Raw genomic sequence first — 15717 nt, 5'->3', positions numbered from 1 at the left:
AGATATCCAACCCACAGATGGCATGTCTAACGACAGATCCCGACAGGACACATGCTAGATATGTGCCATAACAGCCCCCACAAATGGCATGTCTGACGACAGATCCTGACAGGACACATGCTAGATAACTACACCCACAGGTATCATGTCTGAAGACAGATCCCGACAGGACACATGCTAGATATGTGCCATAACTACACCCACAGATGTCATGTCTGACGACAGATCCCGACAGGACACATGCTAGATATGTGCCATAACAACCCCCACAGATGGCATGTCTGACGACAGATCCCTGCACACCACACACGATATATACTCACCGTAACAGCCCCCACAGATGGCATGTCTAACGGCAGATCCTCCGCACACGCCGTTGCAGTCCGGTTTTTGTGCGTCGGGGTCACCGACGCAGCCACCGCATTTGTTGATGCCTTTGTTTTCAGGAACTCCAGTCGACGCTCCCACACAGAACCCACACGCGTTGGTTGTCCCGGAACACGTGCCTGTAACATGATCGTCAGTGTTAGGCTAGGACACACACAACCAGAGTTAGAACTCGTAAAGTAATTAAAACATTATTTCTAAACCTTTCAGCATACATGCCTGCTTTCAATTAATAGGATATTGTATCTAAAAACGGCAATTATTACATAAACAATTGTGTCTGCAAATGAGTCCAAATGTTTGATGACATGTATCTCTGTTATGAATATGAATTGGAGCCTGTCAATTGATTTTGTGGTCGTAACATACTGTCGTTTTAAAATATAATAAGAAGTAAAAATGTGACTTTTTACCATGAAGTCCCTCATCTCATGGTTGGTCACATACAGTAAACTACGCTTATCACGAACTCAATTCCACTAACTTTAATTCGTTATAACCGTAGTTCGTTACATGCAAATGTACGGAATATATGCAGCAAATGGACAGGACCAAAACATAGTTCGTTATATCCGTCTGTTCGTTATAAACGTAGTCTATTGTTTTTCCATGTCCCGATGAGTAGGACTTAAAAAGACATACTTCTGCTCCATCTTGGGTTAAAATCTAAGAATTGCGATCCCTGGATAAAAGTTGATTCTCTTTCTAGAATAGATGGTTGATCCCTTTGCAATGAAACACTGGAGATATACACAGCTGAAAAAACAGCTGTAAGCTTACTGATCTGACACGTGTCTCCACCATACAGTCTGGTACACTCGCACACGAATGTGTCTCCTTTAGGGCCGTTTGTGCAGGTGCCCCCGTTCTCGCAGGGGTTGGATGAACAGGGACCTATAACGAAAATCGGACATTACGTGTCCATTTTTTGGATATTTGGCAGTGACAAGGCGTATCTATCAGTGGAATATATCTAGGTACAATAATCTGATAACTGTCATATGTCGCTGTTCTGTAAACACAGTGACGTCTTAAAATACAAATATGTATGTTGTATAATCACATGCAATCGTATCACATGTATATTCAAATGACTTCAATAATAATTGAAAATGAATAAAGTATACTTTAATAATGGGCTTTATAGGTGATAGATTTATTAACAGTTTAATATTTACGCAACAAGCACTTATACACGACCAGTCTAGTCTCCTACCGTTGTAATGCACTTGAGTTTCATCTCATCACGTTTTAAACTTTTAACAGGGACGGCGGGGTAGCCTAGTGGTTAAAGCATTCGCTCGTCATTCCGAAGAACCAGGTTCAATTCCTCACATAGGTTCAATGTGTGAAGCCCATTTGTGGTGTCCCCCGCCGTGATATTGCTCGAATATTTTTAAAAGCGGCGTAAAACCATACTCACTGACTCATTAAACGTTTAACATAACTTTGCATATGTACTGAAAACAGATTATCGCAGAGAGATGCTAAGGTTAGGTTTCACAAATTGCATTGAATAGAATGGTCAACATACAGACAACTTGATGTAAACTCTGTCTGGGACATACCTGGATGGTTCCTCTTCTGTAGTCTTATTATAATGTAGTCTAATTATTCTTCTAATTTTTGTCATTGAAATAAAGTTCAATTATTGCATTAAAACACAGTAGTAAATAATCATCCCATGTGAAGTAATACAAGTTGTGACTTCAGTATTTAGTATTTAGCTCGGGGGATCTAATACGAATACTGAAGTATTCCCAATATCAACATAATATTACGGGAAAATGTGCTCCACTGTTGTGCATGAATGGACTCACATCTCGACGGTTGGATAAGTAAGCAATAATGGATATGTTTTAATTAGCACATGATGTTCGATATAAACAGACTATTATATCCCATTAACGTACCAGGCGTTAGCAGTTTCTTTAGGTCTTCCAAGGCGGTTTTCATGTCATTTACGGTTTTCCTATGATATTTAACAATGTCATCAGAAAGCCCTCCCTTTGTGATGACGGGAGTGGCACACGTGTCCAGGTTCCGGACGCTGGTCACCAGAGTCCTCCCGACATAGGACAGCGTCTCAGCCAGCGTCCTCTTGGCAAAGTCCTCCACATCAGTGGGGACATCTGTCGCTGCGCAGGCAAGTGGCATGCTGACGTGTCCCAGCGCTGCAAGTAGCTTGACTTGTTCCACCTCTTGTGCAAGATCGTCATCTTTCCTGGCAGCACACATCAGTCTCATTGCCAGCTCCTTTCCCCGCTGTAATCTTGAGTTAAATGTGGTATTGCATTGGCCGAGCTGTTCCAGATACAAGTCTGTAACGGTGAAACATTTACACATTAATAATACTGGTAATAATGATGGTAATAATAATAATTATGTTCCTTTTGTGGGCAGTTAGAGGAAGGAACTAGAGACGATTGTTTTCCTTTTTTACTTCAACTGTTCGTGAAAAACAATACCAAGGGGATCACTGGAGTCATCTGTCATCAGATATGCGTTATCCATACATCGGACATGCTGTAGCTATGTTTGCTCTATAAGTGAAATCATCTTGGACGCGACGTTAAACACCTCCTCACCTGTAGCTATGTCCTGTATAGTATGACGCTCCATTACATCCGATGTGGATTGCAACATTATATCATTTATCATTCTTTTATTACAAATGAAAGAAGTCAAGAAAATCTACACGATCACGTTAAACAATGATTTCATCCATAGTAAAGCAGTGTTGGTCAAAGATTTCACCCACACTGCAGCATTGTTAGTCAAAGATTTCACCCACACTGCAGCATTGTTAGTCAAAGATTTCACCCACACTGCAGCATACTTGGCCAAAGATTTCACCCACACTGCAGCATTGTTAGTCAAAGATTTCACCAACACTGTAGCATAATTGGCCAAAGACTTCACCCACACTGCAGCATTGTTGGTCAATGATAACACCATTGGCGATACATACTCCATTGTTGGCGTGAAGGGGCGGTCGGGTAGCCAAGTGGTTAAAGCGTAAGCTCGTCACGCCGAACACCCGGGTTCGATTCCCGACATGGGTACTATGTGTGAAGCCCATTTCTGGTGTCTCCCGCCGTGATATTGCTGGAATATTGCTAAAAGCGGCGTAAAACCATACTCACTAATTCACTGTTGGCGTGAAACAGACTCCATTGTTGACGAAACTGCATGACTCCCGTTTGTAAAATACAAATATTTTGTGACTCGCTCTAGATCTGTCACGAATTTTTATCACGAATATATCACGGATGTGATAACGGAAGATACTCACTTATTTCGCAGTCTTTGCCGGTCGTACCCTCTGGACACCGGCACACATACGACTCGTCCACATTCTTACATTCACCGCTGTTCATGCAGGGAGAAGACTGGCATGGACCTTGAAATATGAATTAGTGTTAACAAAACATACATTTCTACATCTACGAAGTAGTGCCACTGTCACCAAATTTATGATATTTTATGAAATTGTGTGCTCAGTCTTCACTACCAAGGAATATCCACAGAAATATTGATGATCTCTAACTTTGTTCAGTATAGATTGCTTTACTTTCTTACATATGCTTATATGTGCAAGTCCAACATTAAATGTGAGAGCTGCAAAATCGCACACCGACATTGTACATGAACTGCCCATGCTAATTCCATGATTCACGATGTACACCCATACCACATTCAATAGACTGAATATGTTTAGATGAAAATTACTTCAAATAATGTTCATCACTTTTTTGTCCCTCACTCCCGAAGGAATCACTTTCGGCATATAATAGCAACTAATATGTCTCTGGCGTTGACCTTGTATATTTTAGTGATTTGCCAATTTTGTCAAGTTTTAAGGTGAGACAAGGTCAGAAAAGGCAGCCATGGTCTATTTGGTAAAACTGTCATCATCTCTATGGGACTAACCTGGTATCAATTCCTCCCTGAGAGCTGCAAGTGTTTTGGTCATGTTCACAAGCTGTGCCCGGCTGTTGGCAACAAACCCATCCGTCGAACCAGCTGTTCCAGCCTGTTCTTCCACACAACTCTTCAGTGTCTCATATCCCACAGTCAGGTTCACCATACCGAACCTATCAGCCTTCTTCACCATCTCCTTAGCAACCATGACATCATTTGCCTTGACTGATGCTGATGTGGCCATCTTGGAACAGTCAGGGGCGGATGACGGGTGCTGGAGCAGGTGCTGAAGACTATGCTTGCTAACGAGGTCCTTCAAGGAGTCCAGGTTCTGCAGACTACAGACTATGTGTAGTACACGCCCCTGTGCTTGTTCCATCAGGTGCTTAAAGTCATCTTTGCACTGTTGCTGCTCTATATCTATAAAGTAACACAAACACTCTTTTACTGACAAAATACTTTCAGTGATGATAAGGGATTCCCTTGTCGCAAACGTCTGCTGATCACTGATCAATTCATATTATTTTCATCACTAGTTTGCCTTTTATTATTATAATAATAATCTAGTTTTTGATAGATATTTAGGAATTGGAAACAAAAATTTCATTTCTTCAAATCCCGCTCTAATCTTCGTCAATACAATAACATAAATTGTCATCAATTTAACAATTAAACGATTCGTTAGATGCTGAATAACATGTCTTCTATATGAAATATCTCATTGTCAAAGAAAAAGGTTTGAATTCAAATTCCTCTTCCATGTGTGCTAGAACATTGACGAGTACAGTTCACGTACCAGGTGTCAGGGCAGTGGCAAGTCCTACAATGGTGTGTCTTATGTTGGAAACGTACGTTCCGCTCTGTTTGACGAGTTCATCCTCCTGTTTGCGTCGATCAGCGCACTCTGTGAAATTTTTGTGCTCGTCCCCCAGTTTCTGCTTCACAAACCTGAAGGCTGCATCCAGAATGTCCTTAATCTTAGACTCTGCGTCTGTGTCTCCGTAAGCTGTGTCTGTACATGCCAAGGTGTGGCCACGGAGCATCTTCACTAGAGGGCGCTGCTTCAGGAGCTCCAAGACGCTAGGAACACGGTTTGCATAGCAGCTGATATCAGTTGCCCATTTACGTGCGGACTCCAAGACAGACTCGAACTTGTCCTTACAAGCTTCCCATGCTTCGTCTTGAAAGTTGAAACATGGATTACTTTGAATGAGTTTTCTAACGCCATATTCAGCAATATTTCATTCATATTAGCACAGGCAGCATCTGAATCTGCTTCACACAATGGGGAATGTTTTAATTATTTGGGTTTAACACCGCTTTGCACAGTATTCTAGTTATATCACAGCGTGTCAGCTTAATGTGGGAGGAAAGTCCGAAGTGATGCAGGTCTTAGACGTTTACCATTTTGGGGAAACCCACGAGCACGGGTATGGTGCTGACAAACCAAGAAACATAATCGGGGCGAACCGGGATATAATCATAGGTTCATGGCGTTTTCAAGGGACGCAAATCTTCACAACGAACTGTGGCGCTTTAGACGACTGGGCTACCCGTGCTCCCGTACTAGTGAGGAGAATTGAACCCTCTATTAGTGCTGGCCTACCTAACCATCCCTGGAATACCTTGATGCATACGCCCTTGTATTTACATTACAAAGCCCATACTCGTTTCACATAAATGAAATGATGTGATGTTTCAGTGACATTCAAGAACTCGTGTACAGTTCAACTCACCTTCACCTTCATCAACATATTCACAGTTATCTCCCTTGAAGCCAGTTTTGCATACGCAAATGAAGTCCTTTTCAGACGTAGGACTGATACACGAGCCGCCATTTTGGCATGGGTGTGATAAACAAGAGCCAGAAGGACCTGAAATATTAAGCATTGCACACTGAATGTTAGGTTAGGTTATAAATGTAGGATCTTTAAGTGTCAAAACAAATAAGAGAACTCATGTACAAACGAAAGGAGAAAAGTATTTACCTTTGCCATACATGTAAGGTCCCACATCTGCCTTGACAGAAGCAGAGAAGTCATCATAGAAAGCTCTCATGCGACCCTGCATCGCTGCGTTCTCGTCATCACTTCTGCCCGAAACCTTCAGCACGTTCATGAGACAATCCACTCCTTTATTCAAGTCTGTCTGTTCTTCGCTGCTGTTCAGGTATGTAAACAAGGCCCGTACATCCTCCATCACCTCTTTCTTGAAGGAGCCATCTGTGGTCTCTACATATCCCATCTTAGTGCAGTCCCTTAACGTGAGAGTACTTCCGTCAGATGTCGAGTTGGATGCTTCATTGTAGATGTCGTTCAAGGTGGGTTTCCTCAACCAAGACCCTTTGAATGGTGTTAGATACTGCAAAGCTGCACATTTCACCTTTTTACGTAGATTGCCATTATCCAGTACATCTGTCAGGTTCTTCTCGTGCATATCAATACATGTTTTGATTGCGTCCTTTTCTTCATGTGTCAAGTCGGATGGCAAATTTGGATCATCTGCGTAAAACACATTGTTTTCTTATGATAGGAATTAGACAATTTTCATAATGGTCACAAGGTTTTGGTTATTTGATTAATCCATATAAGGAGTGTCATATCTAATCTCATAATAATGACAATGATCATGATCATGAGAATGGGTGAGTGAGTTTGGGTTTACGCCGCTTGTAGCAATAATTCAGCAATATCAGGGCGGGGGACACCAGAAATTGGCTTCTTTGTACCCATGTCGGGAATCGAACCCAGGTCTTCGGCGCGGCGAGCGAACGCTTTAACCACCAGGCTACCCGATCGCCCCTGATCATGATAATGATAACGATGATGATTTGTTACCCATTTTCAGTCTAGGGCCAGAAGTTGGCGTGTTTTTCATGATTGCTGGTTTGTTTGTATAACATTACCCCAGCGATATATCTGATTTATAAAGACGGTGTAAATAGTCGAGTCTGGACAAGACAAGCGAGTGACTGACATCATGAGCATCGATCCACTCAAATGAATTACATCAACCAAGTCAGCGAACATGACCACCCGATCCCGTTAGTCGCTTCTTACGACCAATTTGGACATTACGGTAAATTAACTGTAAGATTGACATCCATCACACAATGTTTCAAGGACATGGGACTGTCAATGAGCTGATCTCAGGCCCCATTGAACGTATCAGGAACTGCTCCATATGACATACACATACTTACCGAACGGGGTGTCACAGTCCTTGCCTGTGTATAAGGCAGAACATGAGCACATGTAGTCGGCGCCCAGGGGAACACACGAACCAAGGTGTTTGCAAGGCATCCACATACACGGGCCTGGAATGGAAGACCGTCACACTTAGGTTTCATCAAATATAAAACACCAATTTTTGTCCACCGTCATACAGCAGAGTGCCGCGTCAAACAAACACGATACGATTTGTTTATATCCAGATGCGTACTTCTGTCAACACACCATGACTTATTGCGTGTGTTTCCCCAATGATGTAATGATGTAAAGTGAGTGAGTGAGTGAGTTGGGTTAACACTAAAACAGGAGCATAACCAGTCTCGATCATCCACCGAAAGAAATTCCTTTCGGCGTAAAAACAAAATAAGTGGTGAAAAGTACGTGAATGGATCACTGACAGTCAGTGACACCTGGTGTTCGCGAAAAGAATAAACACGTCATGTTTTGCCGGCCACGCACAACTTGCATGAACGCGTTTTGAAATATGGGTATATCATATTAGCTACACCCCATGTACTTCCGCATAAAAAGGCACATGTCACCCGCCTTGAGAAAAAGGACCGTATGGGTGCTAGGATATAATTGCAATATGACGTCATAAAGAAAGATATTTAACGTCAAACGTTGACGTCAACGTTACTTTCTTATTGTATTTTTGAGTTCCTAAGGTACAGTTGTATAAATATAAAAATGATAAATATAATAAGAAGTCAAAATGTGATTTTTCACCCATAAGGTCCCTTATTATATATCTCATGATGGGCCACATAATATGAGTGATTCTTATAATGACACTCATCTCACGAAGGTATTGTCAGCATGTGTGCATTTCATGAATAATAAATACTTCTTTCTTTACGATGGATACCTATAGTCAAGATGTAGTGTCTCCTTCATGATTTCCCTTATTGAAAATTGTGTGGAGAGGTACCTGTGTCAATGTGACGCCAACATTGATACGTTGTAACGTTGTAATGTACTGTCTTCAGTACACGCCAGGTCAAAATATGACTTAAAGTTATGACAGCAGTTGGTTTAAATTGTCTGTTACGGCGTGATGTCAATTTCGTGTTCTACTGAACTCGCTTGTTTTAACCAAATTGGTACTGATATATATGTACGCTTAAGCCTTTTTCGAAACCGACTTCTAATACCAGAAATATTGCTGCATATCTTGATCCGAAAAGTAAAAATAAGGGATGTCCCATGCTCGAACCTTCTTCAGTTGTCTTCCAGCTCTGTTTTATATTTTCAACTTCTATACAACCCAAACCCTTGAACTTATGTTATAAAACTATTGTACAAAGAAAGAATCTTACCTGCGGTTAAAATCATATTCACAGTTCCTGAAACTGCCCCAAACAAGTGATCGAACGATGTGGAAATATTCCCTAGCGTTGCAGGCAGCTCGGCCACGACACAAGCCTTGGCCTTGGTAAGTTCGTCCAGGTAGTCATCACTTGAGAATTCGGCTGCAGCCTCGGTCAAAATCGTCATCATTTCAGCACGTGTGTAGTTGGTCTCGGTAATATTCATACAGCTTGTCATCATGGAATGCATAGATGGGGACGAGACATCGCTGATGATCTTCATTGCTGACATATGTGTCGGGGAATACTCCTTGCCCATCTGACACAGGACTTTGTTAACGCTACTCAGTATTCCTTGAAGACGTTTATTAAAATCTTGCAAGCAGCCACTGATTTTCTGTTTGTATTCTATGCTAAGATTCATTGATGATTCCCCTGAAAGAACAAGTATTTCTGTTAAAGGAAAGGCTTACATTATGGAATTCATTCGAGAGACACAGTTCGGACATTGATACTAGGCATCGTGAGACAGACTGGGTTCCTTCTATAGATCTCTTTCCAAGTGCGCCCACTATCCAGGGCATCATAGAGTATTTTTAGTTGGAGTTGCAGTGTACTTTGTGCTATACTGTATGTGATGGGGTCTGTCTTTTCAAACCAGTACTTATTGCTAGGTTCATATCAATACGCCATCACTAATCTTCTAGAACATCAACTATACATACAAGTGTTATATAAATGGATCTGGCTAGGTGATTTGGTTGAGGATGTGTCGTCCCATCTCGACGGCTTGAAATTAAATCATTGGTTTGTCTGGTCCAAATTCTATCATTTTTTGTCCACCGTCATACAGCAAAGTGCTTCTTGTAACTTAGCCAAGATACTTTCTGATCCATGACTAGTTCGAGTTAATTTGTTACCATCATATTACCTTTTTTGTGGACATTTTCCATGTCATCAAAAGCAGTCTAGTACACGAATCACTGAAAGCTGAAAAATACAAATGTTCCGAGCAGAGTGGCAGGCTCATTACCTGTGGCAGGAGGAAGACACACTTGTCCGCAGCCGTTGGTGCAGCACTTGTGATCAAATGGGCAGTCGTTGTCCCCGGCGCACTCGATGGCACATACGCCAACTGTCGTCGTCGTCACAGCTGGGCACATTCCCGGTTTGTCTTCAAACAAATTACATGTCAGTCAGTCACAGTGTTAAAACTGGGGATATCTGGGGTGTTTCGGGAGGGAGGGGTGTGTGCATGCGTATGCGTTTGTCTTCGTAATTGCTTAAACTATACCGAGCTAATGCCAGATTTTGTAGCGCAAGCCCGCTGCTCAGTACCAGCATACATGTACATGACTCCGAGCAGACAGGCCCTTTTTTATCCCCTTAATGCCAGGCAGGGTAACAACAAGAACCACGTTTTAACATTTGTTTGAATGACATGGCCTGGTATCCAGCCAGACCTATCCGCTAGATAGGAAATGGGCACCACAGGGTAAAGCATATAATTAGGAGGGGTAAAGTAGTATTTCTAGTTTATGTACAATTCAGTCCACAGATTTACTTTACCGGTTTCACCATTGTGATTTTCAAGAGTGGAATTATGAATGTTGCTGCCGCGGGGCCGGTAAACCATGAGTCGACGATGGCATTAATAAAACTTTGGCAGTGATGACGTAAGTACCTTTCCTTAGGGCAATTACCGGCGAATAATGAGTGAGCATACACCATGAAAGCTGAATGTGAAAACTCAAATGAACATGACTTGTATAATGACCCTCCCGTTAATAGAAGTGGGATCAATACGAGGCATACTAAAATCAAAGTCCCAACCTTCAAAACCTCAGTAAAGCTTACAAAACGTTTTATGACAAGATAGACACAATTTTTTATGGATAACAACTTCTTTAATACTGTAAAAGGCGACGTTTCGGCATAGATCCTTATACCGTTGTCAACGAAACGTCGCCTTTTACAGTATTAAAGAAGTTGTTATCCATAAAAAATTGTGTCTATCTTGTCATCCATCAACTTCTAAGTAATGCCTATCAAACAATTTAAAACGTTTTATGGTAAACAAGATGAGAACATTTCCAAATTTGACGCATCATTGACTAAAATGATGTACGATACAATAACCTATTTTGACGTTCCCGTTTGTTTTTGCTGAACAATTGACTTGCCTTTACATGTGTTTGTGACGGGTGCTACCGTTGAGGCAGGATACACCCATCTTTTCGCGAACACACGGTATCATCACTATTTGACTGTAATTCAATACATGAATAAAGGCAAACAATGAACCCTGCTTTATGCAGAAATTTCTTATGATTTCGTCTGGTCTTGATTTTATGCGAGGCACCACGTTCCGATTGTTTTTCTTACAGAAATGGTGGAATACCCGGATTTGACCGCGCCAACGTCAAGCATGATCGGGCGGTGGGATAGCCTAGTGATTAAAGCGTTTGCTCGTCACGCCGAAGACCCGGGTTCGATTTCCCACATGGGTCAAATGCGTGAAGCCCATTTCTGGTGTCCCCCGTCGTGATATTGCTGGAATATTGCTACAAACCATACTCACTCACTCACTTACTCAAGTATGATCATTATGAGAGAAAAATCTATACAGAACATATTGAAACTGCTGTCTTCAACACACGTATGAATATTATTGTTAAGTGCACAAGCTATGTATATATTTTTTTACACTTTTTCAACATCATATATGTAGGTTGCATGTTAACCGATCGATCAATCACTTTCTTGGAGACAATTAGTCCTGATATTCACACGGAGAGCAACTATGCATTCTCCTGACACCTTGTTTACAGAATTCTGAACTGTGCCAAGCTGGTATAGCTATAATAACCCTAACAAAGTGAGAACGTCAGCAATTCCTTAACGCTTTATCCTCATAAGTTCCGGAGTGATGCGATACCACACTGATGCATGACGAAATTACAGTCATTGCGGACACTGGTATTAATTAAGAATCATTTGTTTGTAGCACGGTATGAAGTTTTAACCGACTGACAAAAATGGAACAAACCATTTACATGCATTCTTCCGAGACTGTCTCGCTCGGCTAAACCGAAAATCGATCTCCAATGGGTCTTTGATCAAAGATGAAAGTAGTTTGTAGGTTGTTTAAAGCGCGCTTTATCAGTGAAAATACAAATGACATCTTCGTCCAATGGCATTATCATCTTGTGTGTTTCCATATATTGAAACATGACAATGGATGGGAATAGCGGAGTGACATTTTCTGTTTTCCTTTCTCGCCTTGATTTATTTACTTTGTTGTTGTGTCAGTTCGCCTGCTTCCTTCACTCACTCTGTACTTCGCCCACTCTCACTTTCCCCACACCCTCCACACATTCGCTGTGTTCCAGATTTACTGTAAATCGTTCTTCAGTCTCTGTAAATGTTTCCTTTCCTGCCCCTTACTCCTGCTACAGATCATGTCCTCTCGCTCCTCCTTCCTCACCCATATGATGGACCCCGTAACCACCACCACCAGCAACACCAGCACCACAACACAACAACACCAGCACCACAACACCACAACACCACGACACCATACCTCCATACCACCACTACAACACAACACAACAACAACACATCACCTAAACACAACATAACACAACAACAACAACACAACACCGCACCACACCACAATACCACTACACCACATCACCACAACATAACACAAGAACACCACAACATCATTACACCACCAAGCCCCTACAAGGGGCGGTCGGGTAGCCTAGTGGTCGCCACGCCGAAGACCCGGGTTCGATTTCCGACATGGGTACAATGTGTGAAGCCCATTTCTGGCGTCCCCCGCCGTGATATTGCTGGCATATTGCTAAAAGCAGCGTAAAACCATACTCACTCACTCACTCACTCACCAAACCCCTACACCATACCACTACAACATAACACCACCACCACCACCACCACCACCACCACCACCACCACCACAACACAACACCACCACCACCACCACCACCACCACCACAACACAACACAACACCAAACCACTACACCATACCACTACAACATAACACCACCACCACCACAACACAACACAACACCACAACACCAAACCACTACACCACATCACCACAACATAACACCACCACCACCACCACAACACAACACCAAAACACCAAACCACTACACCACATCACCACAACATAACACCACCACCACCACCACAACACAACACCAAAACACCAAACCACTACACCACATCACCACAACATAACACAACACCACACACAACACCATAAAACACAATACTCCATACAACACAACTCAACACAAAACACCACACACCATTGTGCAACATCACACAACACCATCACCCTCCCTCGTTGATAATTAGTCAGCTGTTTTCATTTAACGGAATAAATGAAGCAATTTATTACAACACGTATAACAGGGGAGTTTCCATAGAAACAAAGCTCGTCTCTGACTACGCATGAATGTCTGTGAGTGAGTGAGTCGATTTTTGAGCCGCTGTTATACCAAGTTTATTCAGCGGGGACACCAAATGTGTGTGTGTGTCTGTGTGTGCTTGCGCGCGTTAGTGTGTGTCTTACTGTATGTGTGACTGTGTGTATGTGTGTATATATGTGTGTGAGTGGCTGTGTGTATATATGTGTGTATGTGTATGTATGTGTGTATATGTATATGCATGTGTGTGTATGTGTATACATGTGTGTGAGTGTCTGTGTGTTCTGTGTATATATGTGTGTATGTGTATGTATGTGTGTGTGTATGATTGTGTATGTATGTGTGAATGTATGTGTATTTATGTGTGTGTATGTATGTGTGAATGTATGTGTATGTATGATTGTGTATGTATGTGTGAATGTATGTGTATTTATGTGTGTGTATGTATGTGTGAATGTATGTGTATGTATGTGTGTGTATGTATGTGAGTGTATGTGTGTGTACGTATGTGTGTGTATGTGTGTATGTGTATGTATGTGTGTATGTATGTGTGTGTATGTTTATGTATGTGTATGTGTGTGTGTGTATGTATGTGTGTGTATGTGTTAAGTGACATATGACATATAATAATAGAAAAACCGCTTATTAAGCATAAAACGACCAAGAGCAATGACCTAGTATCATTTAATTATTCAATTATAAACTATGATAATCAAAATGGCTATATACGCGACTGTAACGCTAGGCCTATTACATTATACACGAGCAGTTTGGTACGATGGTATTGATTAACGATGATTCTCAGCCATAACATACACAGTATCTCCCATCTAGGGTGATGTTATGCGGTTGTAGGGCTTTTAAATAGCAACCTTTTGTTTACGTGTACTTCTATAGTAACGCCCAAACAGCTATTGTATATAACAAAGTAAATCGACATAATAAACAAAGTAAATTATTCAGAGCAAAGATCAATTCTTCTGGTAAAACATGTCATCTGGTTTGGATGATTTTTGAAAAAAATAAATATTTACTTTGCAAAACTATTACATCACGCATCGAGAAGATAGAGTTGTGAAACACGTTCCGCTTGGCCTGTTCCGCTTAACTGAGGAATACACTTATCACATGCTAAATCTGCTGTAACCTAACAAGTATTAGAGGAAAGACAATGTAATGTAACATATATCAAGGTTACAACATTCAAGTCCTCAGTGAAGCTTTAAAAAAATTAACCTTTTCGCAAACACCTGGTAGCATCACTATTTGATAATGATTCATAAACACACGCTCATGATATAGTCGGTATCGTACAATCAACTCATGAATATGGGAAGGGTTATATCGCTTTCACATATTGTATGGCTGCTATTGAATAACTGATAATTGGTGTAATATGACATATATTGTGTGACAGTAGTGTTGGTATATGGCATATATTGTTTGACAGTAACGTTGGTATATGTAATATATAGTAGGACAGTAATGTTGGTATATGGCATATATTGTGTGACAGTAATAATGGTACATGACATATATTGTGTGACAGTAGTGTTGGTATATGGCATATATTGTTTGACAGTAGTGTTGGTATATGGCATATATTGTTTGACAGTAGTATTGGTATATGGCATATATTGTTTGACAGTAATGTTGGTATATGGAATATATTGTTTGACAGTAATGTTGGTATATGGCATATATTGTGTGACAGTAATGTTGGTATATGGCATATACTGTAGGACAGTAATGTTGGTATATGACATATATTGTGTGACAGTAATGTTGGTATATTGCATATATTGTGTGACAGTAATGTTGGTATATGGCATATATTGTAGTACAGTAATGTTGGTATATGGCATATATTGTGTGACAGTAATATTGGTATATGGCATATACTGTAGGAGAGTAATGTTGGTATATGACAAATAATGTAAGACAGTAATGTTGGTATATGGCATATACTGTAGGACAGTAATGTTGGTATATGACATATATTGTGTGACAGTAATGTTGGTATATGGCACATACGGTAGGAGAGTAATGTTGGTATATGACATATATTGTGTGACAGTAATGTTGGTATATGACATATATTGTGTGACAGTAATGTTGTTATATGGCATATATTGTGTGACTGTAATGTTGGTATATGGCATATACTGTAGGAATGTAATGTTGGTATATGACATATATTGTGTGAAAGAAATAATGGTATATGACATATATTGTGTGAGAGTAATGTTGGTATAGGGCATATATTCTGTGACAGTAATGTTGGTATAAGGCATATATTGTAGGACAGTATTGTTGGTATATGGCATATATTGTGTGACAGTAGTTTTCGTATATGACATATATTGTAGAACAGTAATGTTGGTATATGGCATATATTGGGTGAC

At 40.9% G+C, this 15717-nt stretch overlaps 1 protein-coding gene across 1 annotated transcript in view; it reads right to left on the bottom strand.

The window, feature by feature from the left end:
- LOC139466644 (uncharacterized) overlaps nt 1–15717 on the bottom strand; it is a 141961-nt gene that overhangs the window by 109248 nt on the left and 16996 nt on the right. The window contains exons 8-18 of the mRNA XM_071248228.1: nt 9885–10025; nt 8861–9286; nt 7514–7627; nt 6300–6812; nt 6048–6185; nt 5108–5491; nt 4321–4731; nt 3683–3790; nt 2301–2708; nt 1168–1281; nt 324–506 (exon numbers count right to left, since the gene is read on the bottom strand). Coding sequence (XP_071104329.1) covers nt 324–506; nt 1168–1281; nt 2301–2708; nt 3683–3790; nt 4321–4731; nt 5108–5491; nt 6048–6185; nt 6300–6812; nt 7514–7627; nt 8861–9286; nt 9885–10025 — 2940 coding nt within the window. The remainder of the gene's footprint in view (nt 1–323; nt 507–1167; nt 1282–2300; nt 2709–3682; nt 3791–4320; nt 4732–5107; nt 5492–6047; nt 6186–6299; nt 6813–7513; nt 7628–8860; nt 9287–9884; nt 10026–15717) is intronic.

Source organism: Haliotis cracherodii, unplaced genomic scaffold (genome assembly GCF_022045235.1).
Source record: "Haliotis cracherodii isolate W230 unplaced genomic scaffold, xgHalCrac1.p SCAF_19, whole genome shotgun sequence".
Classification (NCBI taxonomy): Eukaryota; Metazoa; Mollusca; class Gastropoda; order Lepetellida; family Haliotidae; genus Haliotis; species Haliotis cracherodii.
The sequence above is the reverse complement of the archived record's forward strand: the minus strand, read 5'-3'. Positions and strand labels throughout refer to the sequence as shown.